Source organism: Quercus robur, chromosome 5 (assembly GCF_932294415.1).
Source record: "Quercus robur chromosome 5, dhQueRobu3.1, whole genome shotgun sequence".
NCBI lineage: Eukaryota > Viridiplantae > Streptophyta > Magnoliopsida > Fagales > Fagaceae > Quercus > Quercus robur.
The window spans coordinates 85,055,071-85,070,157 of record NC_065538.1 but is presented as its reverse complement, the minus strand read 5'-3'; the positions used below and the strand labels follow the sequence as shown (position 1 = coordinate 85,070,157).

The 15,087-nt window shown below is 31.5% G+C and overlaps 1 protein-coding gene across 1 annotated transcript; it reads right to left on the bottom strand.

Moving 5' to 3' along the window:
• Window positions 1–291: 291 nt before the first annotated feature.
• On the bottom strand, window positions 292–12,678 carry LOC126728876 (LOB domain-containing protein 4-like). The gene is made up of 3 exons (XM_050434630.1): window positions 12,494–12,678; window positions 12,235–12,241; window positions 292–591 (listed from the first exon to the last, which is right to left on the bottom strand). Exons 1-3 carry the CDS (start codon window positions 12,676–12,678, stop codon window positions 292–294), a joined length of 492 nt encoding a protein of 163 aa, XP_050290587.1.
• Between the last annotated feature and the right edge of the window lie 2,409 nt (window positions 12,679–15,087).

Genomic DNA, 15,087 nt, shown 5'->3' with positions numbered 1-15,087 from the left:
TGGATTCAAGCTTTGATACCATGAAAGAACACAGAGGAAAACCAGAGAGAGAGAGAGAGAGAGAGAGAATTTTTGGTATTGAAAAAAATACAAAGATTGATGAATGAACACTTAGTTACAATGGAGTTTGTTTTCTACAATATATATATCACCAAGAAAGCATAGAAAAATATCTAAGTAAATATCTCCCAGACTGAGGCTCACTCTAACAACTTGTAACTAACCCTCACACGTGCACACATATAAACACTAAACCAAGTCTGATTTACATAACATAAACGACATGCGTTTTCATTTACTCTTCTTAGACGACACTGGTTTCACTGTTGGAATTGTAGTTGCTTCATCTGTGTCATGAAGCTCTTCAATTTTACAGCTTGAGCTTTCATTTTGTTGTTGCTGTAGTTGTTGTTGTGCATTATGAAAGGCTATTTCACTCTTTGTCTTCGCTAGCTCAGACTCAGCCTTAATTATTTGTTCTTGGAGTTGAGAGATTATCCCAACACTTCCATAGACTGGGTCTTCGACACGTGAACTTGCTTCGAAAGACATGCAATCCGCTGCCACAGCTCGTAAATGCAGTGGAAGTTGCTGCAATGCCAAATGACGAAAAAAATAAGAAACCAGCTTTCTTGTTTTGTTTTGTTTATTGTTTTTGGGTAAATAAACTAGAGAGATAAACAGCTATAATGGACTAATTTTGAAGTAATAAATATAAGTAGCTTAGTTAAAAATGCACTACTAATCAATTTCAAAGTAAAATAATTTTGGGATTCTTTTTTGTCAAATGAAAATCATTAATTACTCGGAATTTAATTTGACAAAGAATCTATTTCAAATGATGGTGCTCTCATGCTTTGTTGTGACAGGTATTAAAATTACACTTGTTAAAGGTTGACAAAGAGTATATATATCGAAAATGTCAAACGGCTACATGAATAATAAAAGAAAATTCCATTAGGAGGAGAGTCAATTTTTTTTTTTTTTTTTTTTGATAAAAGAGTAAAATATTAAATTAGTTGCTCAAATAACTTAATTCCAAAATAATAATGAAGATTTGGTTAAAAATAGAAATTGACATGAATTTAAATATATATTTTTGGTCTAGTCCACTTCATTAGGAAGTAATATTCACTTGCTCAAAACACTTAAAAAAAATTTCTCTAGTGTTGTTTCAAGAAAATTTAGGAGGAAATGGTATTAAACAAATTTGATATTGACATAAAATGATGAACTCAAAGCTTACAATGATAGGGAAAAAGAGGAAAGTAAAACAAGTTCAACATTCATATTGATTATAGAAGTAATTGTTTTATTTATGTGTATGTGTTGAAAGAATCCTTTAAGAAACATCTTAAAGATATCATTAACACCATCTATGTGATTATTTCTATAAGATAGAAAGCTTTTCAATGAACGACAAACAAGTTGAAATATTAATCCCTCGTCTATATATGCATATGAAATAATATCTAGATAATACCTTTGTATTAACTAATTAATAAATGAAAAATTGTTACTAGTAACATGTATGTGTGTCTATATATATATATATATATATATTTGGTCATACCTCTAGCATTTTGGTAATGTTGTTGGCACCAAAGATTTTTTGAACACAAGCAAATCTTTGTGGATTGGTTGGAGGAAAATATGGTTCAAGAACACAATCTTTAGGGCATCTCCTTCTCAAAGATTTGCAAGCTGCACATTTAGTTGAATGGGACATTGTCAGATTTTCAAGAATTTACTCAAAGATTTTCTTTCAAAACTTCTAATTTATTCTCAAGAAGAGTTCTATATATTTATATTATGGAGAGAGAGAGAGAGAGAGCGGTGACCAGTAAAAAAAATTATAATAAATTACAGATCCAATAAAAGGTCAAACACTACTCCCAAAAAAAAAAAATTCTATTCCATATAGTGTGTGTTTGCATTCGACTTATTCACGTCCACGTTTTTCCCTGCTGCGTTTTTGGTTTTTTTTTTTTTTTTTTTTTGGGTTTTCACGCGTTTTGGGTATTGCGGTTACTGTTCATTGAACAGTAACCGCAAAAGCTGACTTTCTGCAGTGAACAGTGCATATGTGCACTGTTTACGGACCCACAAATTTCATTTTTTATCAATTTTTTCATTAAAAATGGGTCCCACAGCACTATTCACACATTTAAAAATTATTTTGCTACAGTGTTTTCAGTTTTCAGTTTTCAGTTTCAGCAAAATAAGTTCTATCCAAACACACCCATAGTGAGCGTTTGCGCTCGGCGTCTGCGTCCACGTTTTGGTGAGTTTACGTTTTCTCTTTTTTTTTTTTTTTTTTTTTTTTGGCCAGCTTTTGTTGACTTTGGGGGGACAAATTTCACTATTATGAACAGTAAATGCACTGTTCACACACTGTGCTGACACTGTTCACATATTAAAAAATATTAAAAATGGGTCCCACGGTACTATTTACACATTTAAAAATTATTTTGCTACAGTGTTTTCAGTTTTCAGTTTTCAGTTTCAGCAACAATAAGCTCAATCCAAACGGACCCATAATTTCCTTATGAAACAAAAGGTAAAAGGAGAATAAAATAGTTTTACTTAATGAATGCCCGCCCAATACAATTTGAGGCTTTATACAAAAACCTTAAATGGGCATTTGTGTATTTCAATATTGCTTAAAATTAAATTTTTTTATTATCCATCAATTTAGTTAATGTTTTGTACTATAAATTTTTATTTATTCAAAATTCATTATTCTTACATTTTTATATCAACAAAAGCATTTGATTGATGCTAGAGATATTACAAATTTTATTATATAGAACTTATAAATTGATGTGTCACAAATTAGAATAAACTGATTTAAACATTAATTTATTATGTTGTTTTAGTGGCACTAGTCTATTCTTGCCAAATAAATTGTAAGTGTCATGTAGTAAAATTTGTAGTAACTTTAACATTTTCCATTTACTTAATGGTGATTTGGTTTGATTTTTATTATTTTATTAACTATATATTTTTTGGGAAAATGTTTAAGCTGCAATAAATTTTACTACATAATGCTTAAAAAATGATATGAAAAAGAATGTCATTGGTGGCCCTTCAATAAGATAATAATTGAATATTTGAATTACTTCCTATTATTGGTGATGCAACAATTTGTAAGACTCATGTAATAAAATTTGTAATAATTCAAGCATCAATCAAATTTTTTGGTCTTTTTAAAGGAAAATGCAAAAGTTATTTATTACGTGTGCATTTGGGAAGCGCATTTTGCGCTTCCCATGTCCACGTTTTGCGTTTTTTTTTTTTTTTTTTTCAAGCCGTGACGGGACCCATAAACTTCACCTTTTGGCAACTTTTTCATTAAAAATGGGTCCCATGTTACTATTTATATTTTAAAATTATTTTGCTACAATATTTTCAATTTTCAGTTGTATCCAAATGGACCCTACATAAAATTTACAAATTGATGTGACAATATATGTGGTTATTTCAACTACTTAGTAAATGAATTGATGTTTGAAATGTGTTTTGAAAATTCGTGACATATCATTTTTTAAGCTCTATACGATAAAATTTGCAATATTACTCATTTTTTAAAAGTGGAGGGGGAAAATAGAAAATCACTTATTGGCCGCCACATTATGGGGGCATTTCTCTCGTGACTCCTCCTAAAATTTCAATGTAATGTGCCGTGAGGGTGTAGCAGCCCACGTTTTTATAAGATGTGTTTTTATAACAATGCTTTAGATAAATATGCTTATGCTTATGCTTATATTTCAAAGGCATGATGCATATTTTTCATCCATTTCACTATTGTTATGAGTAGCTTTTTTCTTGTCCTATTTTTTTCACCTTTTTCACTATTTATTTTCTTTTTTATCATTATTTTCACAATTTTCACTATTCATGATACTTTTCAGAGTACTTTATTGTTGAGCGATACTACAAATTTTACTACTTATGTCTTATAAATTGGCATGTCGCCAATCACAAAAATTAATTTCAAACATTTATTCATTATATTGATTAATTAGCACTAATCACATTTTTACCACATCAGTTTGTAAGTTTTTTGTTGTCAATTTTTGCAGCTATGGATTGGTTATTTTTGTATAGCTATTTTATTGATATGAAATATATTCATATTTTCTTACAACTGTTTATTTAATTTGTTATTATAATCGATTGATAGTTTTAAAGATTAATTTCACTTTTAATATTGTCTTTTAATTTTGCTCCCCCTAGACTAAAATTCTAGTTTTGACACTGATTTTCTCTAATAAGTGAGGTGATATTACACGTATATGAGATATATAAACCCTTCACATGGAGGTCAATCCCACTTTTATGAGACCTACCTCATGTAAGGGAGTGAATACTTGCAAGAGACACACGATAAATTTTATCATAGTAAGGGGGCCCTAGATCATAGCCTAGGCCTACGCAACTTTATTTTGCATGTGGCGGCTGATCAGTTCCCCACAGATGGCACCAAAATGATGAAGCATGATTTCACCTCATCAGTATGTTCCTCGTATGTACGATGGACGACCTGATATCCTGCGTAAGAGAAATCACCAAATAGATAATGGCACCGATTTGGGGCCTGCCAAGGACCCTCCGATGCTCAAGTTAGCTTCTACTATTTAGGAATCTCAATTCTGTAATGTGTAAATCTTGTCCCTTTTACCTGTCTTTCCTGGCTTTATATAGCCTTATGCTGAGTTAATGCTTAGTCTAAAGTTACACTGTAGCTGGAAGACTTAATGCTTAATGATGGCCATTTAATCCCCATGTTTGTTATCTGTAACCAACCTTTAACTGCACATTATTGGACGGAGATAACGGTTCCATGCTCATTTATCACTCAATCATTGAATGCTATATGGAATTAATGTACTTACACTCGTTTGCACTTTCACTCGTCATTGTTATAGATGGTTTGCAAGTTACAGATGACCATTCATGCGCTACTCGTCAATTGTCAAAAATAATTATTTTACAATCTTGCTTTCATGTTGTCATTGTTTTGTCAATCAAAATTAGTTATTTTCTTTGAACACTAAAACAATTCCAAGTAGAAAATAAAAATCAAAATTAACAATTATAATTAAATGGTGAATGTACTCTCTCTCTCTCTCTCTCTCTCTCTCTCTCTCTCTCTCTCTCTCTCTCTCTCTCTCTCTATATATATATATATATAAATCCCTTAGTAATCTTGTATTAGGAATTTCCAACCTTGTAACCAAATGGCATTTATATTTTGTAAGAGGGAGTTCTGCTAAATCGAGCCTGCCTTCAAATGGAACTTGAGCCCCTTTATATAGTCTAGGAGAGGAGCTTAGCATCCTCTAGAAGAGCTTAGGATCCTCTAAAGATTCCTCTGCTATACCTATTTGCCAAAACTTTATATTTGACAATTTTATCCTCACATTGTGCAATTCGAACATCACATTTGACATTTCTTTTGTCACATTTGGTGGTTTCCTTTTTTTTTCTCTCTCACATTTGATGGTTCTATCCTCTCATTGTGTAGTTTCAACATTACATTTGACAGTACTTTTGTCACATTTGGCTATTTTTTTTTTTTCTCACATTTGATGGTTTCATCCTCATATTATGTAGTACCAACATCAAATATGCCTATATTTTTGTCACATTCGATGGTTCCTTTATTTTTTCTCACATTTGACAGTTTCATCCTCACATTGTACAATTCCAACATCACATATAACTGTTCTTTTGTCACATTTGGTGGTTTTTTTTTCTTTTCTTTTTTTCTCGCATTTGATTGTTCCATTGTCACATTGGACAGTACCAACATAACATCTATTTGTACTTTTGTCACATTAGTGGTACCCTATTTTTTTTCTCTCATTTGACATGAAATTTGTAATAATTCAAGCATCAATCAATTTTTTTGGTTGTTTTAAAGGAAAATGCTAAAGTTATTTATTATGTGCGCATTTGGGAAGTGCGTTTTGCGCTTCCCACGTCCACGTCCACGTTTTTCTTTTCTTTTCTTTTCTTTTCTTTTTTTTCTTTTTTTTTTTTTTTTTTTTTTTTTAAGCCGTGATTGTTGACTTTTCTCCCGTGAACAGTGCATGTGTGCACTGTTCACAGGACACATAAACTTCACATTTTGGCAACTTTTTCATTAAAAATGGGTCCCATGATACTATTTACATTTTAAAATTATCTTGCTATATTGTTTTCAATTTTCAGCTGTATCCAGTTGGACCCTACATAAAACTTATAAATTGATGTGACAATATATGTGATTATTTCATCTACTTAGTAAATGAATTGATGTTTGAAATGTGTTTTGAAAATTCGTGACATAACTGTTCTTTTGTCACATTTGGTGGTTTTCTTTTTCTTTTTTTTTCTCACATTTGATTGTTCCATTGTCACATTGGACATTACCAACATAACATCTATTTGTACTTTTGTCACATTAGTGGTACCCTATTTTTTTCTCACATTTGACATAAGCACTTGGAATTTGGCAATGGAGGAGTGACTCTAATTTATGTAGTCAAACATAATCAAATTAGGTGTATAATTGTCACTTAAAAAAAAATCTCATGCTATAGGAATGTGGATACCCATCTCTCTACTCGGTTTGTTTGTTTGTTTGTTTGTTTTTTTTTTTTTTTTTTTTCAATTTTTAAAGAGGGAATCTACATTTCCATAAAAGTGCGGTTGGGTGGGAATCCACATTCCCTAGGCATGTGGATCAATTGTGCTACTTGTAACCAAACATGGGAATGCTCAGGAACTGTTGCTATGCATTAATCACACCATCAATTTGTATTCATTTGAACTATTGGACTTGGATGGAAAATTATTGAATAATCTAGAAGTACCATAAATGTGTATTCCTCCCCTCACATGAATTGTGAGTCTCAATATAAATTTAATTTGTGGAACCCACAGTTATGTGAGAGGGGAGAGTATGCATTTATGGTACTCCGAGAGTACTTAATAATTATCCGACTTGGATGCATATGTTCCTGTAATAAGTAACAATCTCCGCCTTCCACAATCTAATGCTCTAAAAGACTAAAAGGTATGCTAAGCTGTCAAATTAGATAAACGTTTGCATCATGCATTATTCAACTTAAAATTAATTTTAAATCAACTTTGATTCATCTAGAAGGGGTCCAATGTTTTCAGTCACATCTTTTGTATTACTAGTCTCACACTTTCTTTTTCAAAATGAAACAAGTTCATCATTACCCCTCCTCCAATCAGAATTCAGGCCATTGTTTTCAGTCACATTATTTTCACTTGTATCATCCTCATCGACATCTATACAAACAACATCCACTACCACACCTTTTCTGTCACCCGAAAGAACCATCTAATCCTTGCTATCATCCACCATAATTTCATTCACATTGTTCACTCCCCAAAAACCCTTCTTAGAAGTGAAAGAGACAAAGAAAGTGAAAGAGAAGTGAAATAGATATTTTTGGTTTAAGATTATCGCCAGGTGTGTGTGAGAGAGAATAGAGAGGTGGTTTGGTGGGAATGAACTTAGCTTCTTGAGGTTTCTTGGATGTGCAATATAGGTGAGGAAGAAAGATAGATAGAGAGAGATCAGAAATAAGTGGCTGGGTTGGGTGAGAAGAATTGAAATTGAGAAACCAAAGTAAAATGAAATGAACCAAAAAGAATTGCTAAATAGAGAATTTGCTGCAGGATGTTAGCCCCTTACTAGATCGGACTACCAGTACAAGATGAGATGAGAATAAATACGTACAATCCAAATGTGACTTCTTTAGAAAAATGTCTAGATTATCTTTGTTAAACCAAGAAATTATGTGACTTCTTCAGAAAAATGTGTTTCTTAGAGTTAAAGCTCTTTTATTGCTTGACGATTAATCCACAAGAATGGACAATTTTGATTTAATGGCACGTCTCATAATGATATGTAAGGTTGTGTTTGTTTCCTTTGACCGAATATCAAATTTCTTTTATTATTATTTTTTTTAATGCTTGTTTTGCGTTCAAAGTGTATTGATATAAAATACTTATTTGTTAAAATGAATGTGTTGTGGCACATATATTGAACTAGTTTTCCCAGAAAAGCAATATAAAATTTGTGCAATCAAATTCATTAATATAGCTATATTGAATTTAATTTAAAAAAAAAATGTTAAGGATACCATAAATTTTATTGAAATTACTTTTAGAATAGATAATTTAATGTGGGTATTGAAAAGTGATTGTGTAAAATAGAAAGAGACATCACCAACACCATTGGATATGTGTTTCAATACACAGATGGATGTTGCATGCAAGGATGGACCTAGGATTTTAAGCTAGCGGGTGTCGGAGTATTTTAAAAAAAAAAAAAAAAAAAAAACTCCAAATAGACATCCATATAGTATTAACAAAATTATAAATACACAAAATTTTTGTTTTTAAATACATTTAAAATGGAATCATCTACTAATAAAGACAAAAACAAAAACAAAAACAAAATAATGTTTTCTTTTTTCAATACTAGGCTGGCTAGGATTATTTTATTTTATTTTATTTTATTTTTTTAAGTTGGAGCAACATTCATAGTGGTGGTGCCTCAAAAAGTTACTTTATCTATTTTACCACCTCACTTTACAATACATCCAATTTCAAATGTTCTATTTTTTTATCACTTCATTTAAAATAATATAAACAACTCATTAAAATAATAAGGAAGAAAGAGAATTTGAGTTTTTTAATTGAAATGAGATATAATATTAAAACAATATCGTATCTTATTTTTAACAACTTGCTACAGTCAATCGGTATTTATACCAATTTACTGTAGTTACAAAAAATTTAGCATTAACTTCTGCAATAACACGTGATTTTTTTGTTCTTTGGTGTTAAAATTGTTTTTTTTTTTTTTTTTGGCTAAAATACAATTACCATTGTAAATGTTTATATTGTTTTTGTTAAGTTTTTTAGTTGAATAGTTGATATTTAGTTTAAGCTAGCCAGGCTGATTTGGGAGAAGAGGACACAAGGTTTTGGAAGGGGACCAACTACAAAAATGAAATATATTATAACTAAAAAAAAAAAGGACCCACCCTAGGGAGGGGGGGGGGGGGGGGGCGCTCCCCTGAGTCCGTCCCTGGTTGCATGCTTTTCTGGGTTATTTGTTGTCTGTATAAGAAGGGTATGTTGTGTTTGGTTACCAAGAAAGTTCACAAAAAGAAAAGAAAATGAATTGGAGATTAATTTGTTTTGGATATATTGTGATTGGTTAGCAAGAAAGTGAAAAAACCAAACAAACAAAATTCCAGACAATCATTTTTTTTTTTTTTTGTTTAAATGAGGAATTATTTATTTATTTATTTCTAATTTGTAATTTCTAATTTTTTTGATGAGTTAATGGTAGGGACAAAAAATTTAGAGACCAAAATAGTATTTTTGCCAATAGTTAAAAAAATAGATTCTTATATGATCATATAGATAAAATTTTTTGCCCAAGGGTGAAAAAAAAGTAAAATTGATTGTGGACACGCAGCATCCAAGTGTCATTACTCATTACTATTGTACAAAATATAATAAAGAATAAATTTAATTCCTTTCTTTCCATTGTTTTGATAACATATCTCTGTGATTTAGATTTTATTTAATCGCAGTCTTGGACTAATTTGTTGTCAACAAATTGTTGAAAAAGTGTTTTATATAATATTCACGTGGCTTACTAATCATTGTACACATTGTTTTTAGAAGAAATCATTGTGCACATGATATGTAATTTAAGATAAATATAGTCATATTTAAATTTTTTTTACCTATAAAAAAATCTAAAAATGAGAATAAAATATAAGAAGAATTCTTTAAATGATTCTAAATATAAAAAATAATGATGTAATTTTTTTTTTAGCTTACATAATATATTCATGGGAAATTCATTGGTTTATAAGTTCAGTGAATGTCAATGATACACTAGGCAACTCAGCACTACAATAGCATTGTTGCCAATACCTTCTGAACCTTGGTTTGAGAAAACTGCTCCTTCAAAATTCGCTTGATAGGGAGTACAAAGGAAAGAATTATGAAGACAATAAACTGTAAATACAATTGATAAAAAGGAAAGAAAATATATTATCTAATTTAGAAAAAGAAAAATTATTAATACTATTATTAGAGTGATTTCTAATTTTAAAAGGAAGTTTTATTCTAAAAATGTATCTAATTATTTGTAATAGTATTATAGTACTTGAAGAGGAGAAAAATCACCCTCGTCCATCATAAGGCAAAAGATGAGAAATTTAGCCAGCTTCATCCATCAAGCTAGCATCTTCCATGTGATGAATGACTGTAGTATACATTAAATGAGTTCCCCATAAATGACACGAGTAATGGTTAATGCGCCAGAATCGACGAATCAATGGGTAAAAAACCATTGAAGTCTATAATGCCTCCGCATTCATTATTGATAAGTGTTTATCAATATCGTCCATCTCTCGAAGGACAAATTAAATGCTATTCAATGCAAGATGTAAAGTACAGACATTAATGGCGGATGAAGCCATAAAAGACATTCAATGCCCAAGATAGCTAGGGAGTAACGTATGGGCACCAACGGACAAATAGCCATTGGTAAACAATAAAAGCTAGTCATATATTAATAACAATGGCTCCATATCTCATTAATGCAGATATTCATTCAAACAATGAAGACAATGGCTATAAAAACCCACAAAAACCAAAGTCAAGGAGGTACACAACTATCATCCCAAAAACTATTCCCAAGTTGAATTTTTTTGCAATATACTTCAATTGAATCCTATTCTAACTTAATCATCGGAGGACGTTTGGCAAACACTACACCAATGTATCCATATTTCTCTATTTCATATCTTATTCCGAGTTAGTCTCTAGATGAATCCAACGCGTTCTTCCATCTGTATTGACAAGGAGTTCAACTGACGATTTTCAACACCAAAAGCTATAAAGCCAGAGAAGAATAGCTCTAAAAGGTTTGTCTCTAGACGAAGCTAAAAGTTTGTTTAGACCTCTTTAACCAGATTGTTTAACCTAAAATCTAGGTTAAAACTAATAAATCATATCATGCAAAGTTGCGGAAAAGTAAATAACACTACGATATAATTACCCAAGAAAAATGAAACTAAACTTTTCAAGGTAAAAACCTGGAGATGATTTGACTTAGTTATCCTCAAGGTAAACCAAATCCACTATAAAAGAATCAAAGTTTTTACAAAAGATTTAACCCTAAATCTAATGCTACCTCATGTAGTAACTTGCTGACACGACCACATGCAAGTTTCAAATCCACGGACTCCTTCTCTTCTTGAATTTACAGCAACATAAGCACACCTTTGCTTATGACTTAGAGACTCCACTCAAAGGTTTCAGATCACAATCAATAGTTGATCTTGAATGCAGCAACTAGTTCTACCAATTCTTGATTGTAATTTTAGCTCAGGTAGAATCTTATGTAGTTAGAAGGTACAGAACCTCTCAAATCTCACAAAGAGTAACACACAAGTCTTCCAAAAGTCTCCAAAACATAGCTAGGGTTTTCTTTTTATATGTGGAGAAGTTTAAGTGAAACCCTAAACGTTTTTATTGTGATTGGACTGAAATAACCTTCTGCATAAAACCCTATTTGTGAGAAAGGCAGATAAAACCCTATCTGCATAAAACGTTTTTGTCAGATCTATTTCTCGATCAGTCGAGAAAGGCAGGACTTGAATTCTCTTTTCTGCAATCAGCTGGACTTTGAAATCTTGAAACACACTTCTAAACACTTAGACTAGACTTGTTTTGCTCTCGGTTTGCTAACACATTACAACCATGATTCTAAACATTTAATCTAAATCTTTAGAACCTAACAATCTCCCCCTTTGGCAATCAGTGGCAAAATACAAATACCAATGTAATGCTTAAATAAAAACCAGCTCAAATACAAGTTATTGTCCAATTACATATCTTACATAACCACTAACTATTAGTTGCTTGTATAATCAGCAGCTATTGAAAGATTTAACCTGTAAATTGCTGAAATACTGAAAACAACTCATAAACGCATGTCTGGAAAATACAATTAAACATTCTAAACAAAATTTAAACTTTAAAATCACAAAAAAAACACAAGTAGATAGTGAACACATCAAAATGAATAACCTCAGAATCATCAACTATCATAATCTCATCGCATCAATGTTTAAGTGAAACAAGGAAAATAACTAAAAACAGAAATATAAATACATCAAAACTGAATAAAACAAAATATAATAAAACAAAGTAAAAGTAATCCCCCTAGCTAAAATACATAAACTCCCCCTATGTACATAAATCTACTCCCCTTTTTGTTATGTATTGCCAAAGGCAATGTCAGTCCTCAAAGGGTGGAGGTGGTGGAAAAGAACTCCTATAATTTGAGAAGTCAGCTTGCAATGATGCAGCCTCGATCAATAGCACATCAAGCAACTGTCCCTAAGTAGCCTGAGTCGTCATGATAGATTACATCATGGCTCGGAGTGACAATGATGGAGCTCCTGAAGGATCAACATCCTCAAAATGACCAGGAAGATCCACAACTACAGTAGGATCCACATAAGTCTCCTCAGTAGCAGGAATGGCACTAGAGGAAGTGGAAGCATCTCCTCTAGGTCTTTTAGAAGTCCTAGTGCTTGGCTCAGCACTCTTCATCTATGCTTGTCTTTGTCTAAGATAAGTAGTTCCTATAGGGACCATAATATGTACTAACTCTAGGTGACGAAACTCAGACATCTCTAAATATCTCAAAATCCTAAAAATGAACAAGGGGAAGAAAAGCTTTTGACCTTTACTCTTACTCCTATAGACATCAACAATAGATTGAATAAACATAGAAGGGAAACACATAGAACCATTAGTAATAAAAGCATAAAGAGAAGCACAACGCTCTATGGGTACTATATGAACATGAGAGATAGGATAGATGTTATGACAAGTGATCCATAAGAATAATGAGTTAAGCTCAGTAAACTCACAAGAGTTGATTCTTGGTTCTGATCCCCATAAAATAGGACAACCACAAAGAAGGGACATCATATCATCTACAGAAGGAAACTCTGTGTAAGGATAAATTGGTATATGAACTAAAGGTACTCCTAAAGCCATGAACAACTTGTTTACTTATAGTAAACTCCTGACCACGAATCCAAGTAGTCAAGTAATGACCACCGGTAACCTTAGAATAGACAAAGAGGTTAGAGTAAACTCTCTAATCAAGGCAGCAGGAGGAGGTTCACACACCTCACACAAAGAAACCAAGTTCCTAGCCATAAATGTCCTATGGATAGATGGATCTAACTCACTCAAAACTATCTTCCTTTCACCCCAAATTGACCTATATTTGTTTAAGGTCTCATAGGTTTCCTCACATTTTCCAGTCAAAAACCAAACACCTACAGCAGAATCAGATGAAGAGGAAGAACCAAGGGTCCTTTTGGCTCTAGTCTTAAATTTCCCACTAGGTTTAGAAGCCATGTCTAAGAGTAAAAAACACACAAAAAAAAAAAAAAAAAAAAAAAAAAACCAAGGACAGACTACATAAGAAGGATCAGAGACAAGATAACACGCAAATTTAAAAACTATATGATGCATGACATTGATTCTTGCATAATGCATGATCTAATGTTCTTACACAATCCACAATCATAACAATTTGCAAAATTGGTAAGGTAATTTCAATAATTATAGAAAATTCCCAATTTCAAAACCAAGCAATTCTCAAATAAATCCTTATATTGACAAATTGAATACCATAACAAGTAATATACTAATTATAATAACTCAATTTATCAATTTCATAAGTCAATTTCACAAAATCCCCAAATTTTCAAGAACTTAGAACCCTAATTTCGAAGTTTCCAATAAAACATAAAAATTTTGAAATTAAAGTATGTGAATCATGTTTAAATGATACATGAACAAAAACCCACAATTTAGATTTGAACAAAAACTCAATTTTCATCAAAAACCCCCAAATTTTCTAATGTGCGAAAATCCCTAAAAAATCAATGAAAAATACATGAAAACATGTGATATGATGAAAAGAAAGGGTATAAAGGTCTTACCTAATATAGATGAAGTCTTGGAAGCTTTGACTACGAAAAAGACAAAAAAAAAAAAAAATGGATGAGGAATCAAAGAGATAGACAAAAAAGAACTTTTGAAAAAGTCAGATCTGATTCCTATATGTTTCATAATTTCAAAATCTGATTGGTCGAGAGGAATCAAACAGGAATAGAAAACAACATGAAATTAGGCTCGATTGGTCCAGAGGAATCGGGATAACCCAAGACTTTTAAAAGAAAATCCAGTTTTTCTCCTTCACATTTCAATCAATCGAAGAATAGGCTCGATCAGTCGAGTTTCAAAGAAACATAAATTTTGAAAAATCTTGAATACTTTTTTCTGCAGAATCATTTGAAAAACAGTTTTTATGATATGACATGCATGTTCATGACTTCAAATGATTTTCAAAATTAAAATTTTCAAAAAATAATTCAACTTTATCAAATTCCTCACTCTTTTCTTACCTTACACCCCAGAGATGCATTAAACACAATCATATGTACCAAATTTAACAAAGGTTTGCTTGTGGTGTGTGCAACTAGCAAGTGCATGAGATACTCACAAGGTGATATGTAAACAGATAATAAACACACTATCTACATTATTCATCACATAAGTTTGAAAGTAACTATCACCTAAAGAGTTACATCATATAACACGCTTGCAACCATGCAATTTTTTTTTTTTTTTATTGATTTTGACTTTTCTTTTTCTTTTGAAGCATATTTTTCTTGTTCTTTTTCTTTTTCTTTTTGCTTCTTTTAACTAATGTACAATAACACCTTAAAATTTTGTTGTACAAGTGCTACACCTTATTGAGCACGGCTTTTTTGATTTGCACACAGGTGTTTATGATTGGCAAGTAATAGTGGTGAGATGATTATTTATGCATTTCTCTTAGGATTTTTTAGTCCTTACCATCAAAAGAATGTGACTTCAAAATCAAGAGCATGTGTTTAAAAACCCTAAACAACTCACACAATATAAGCACTACAT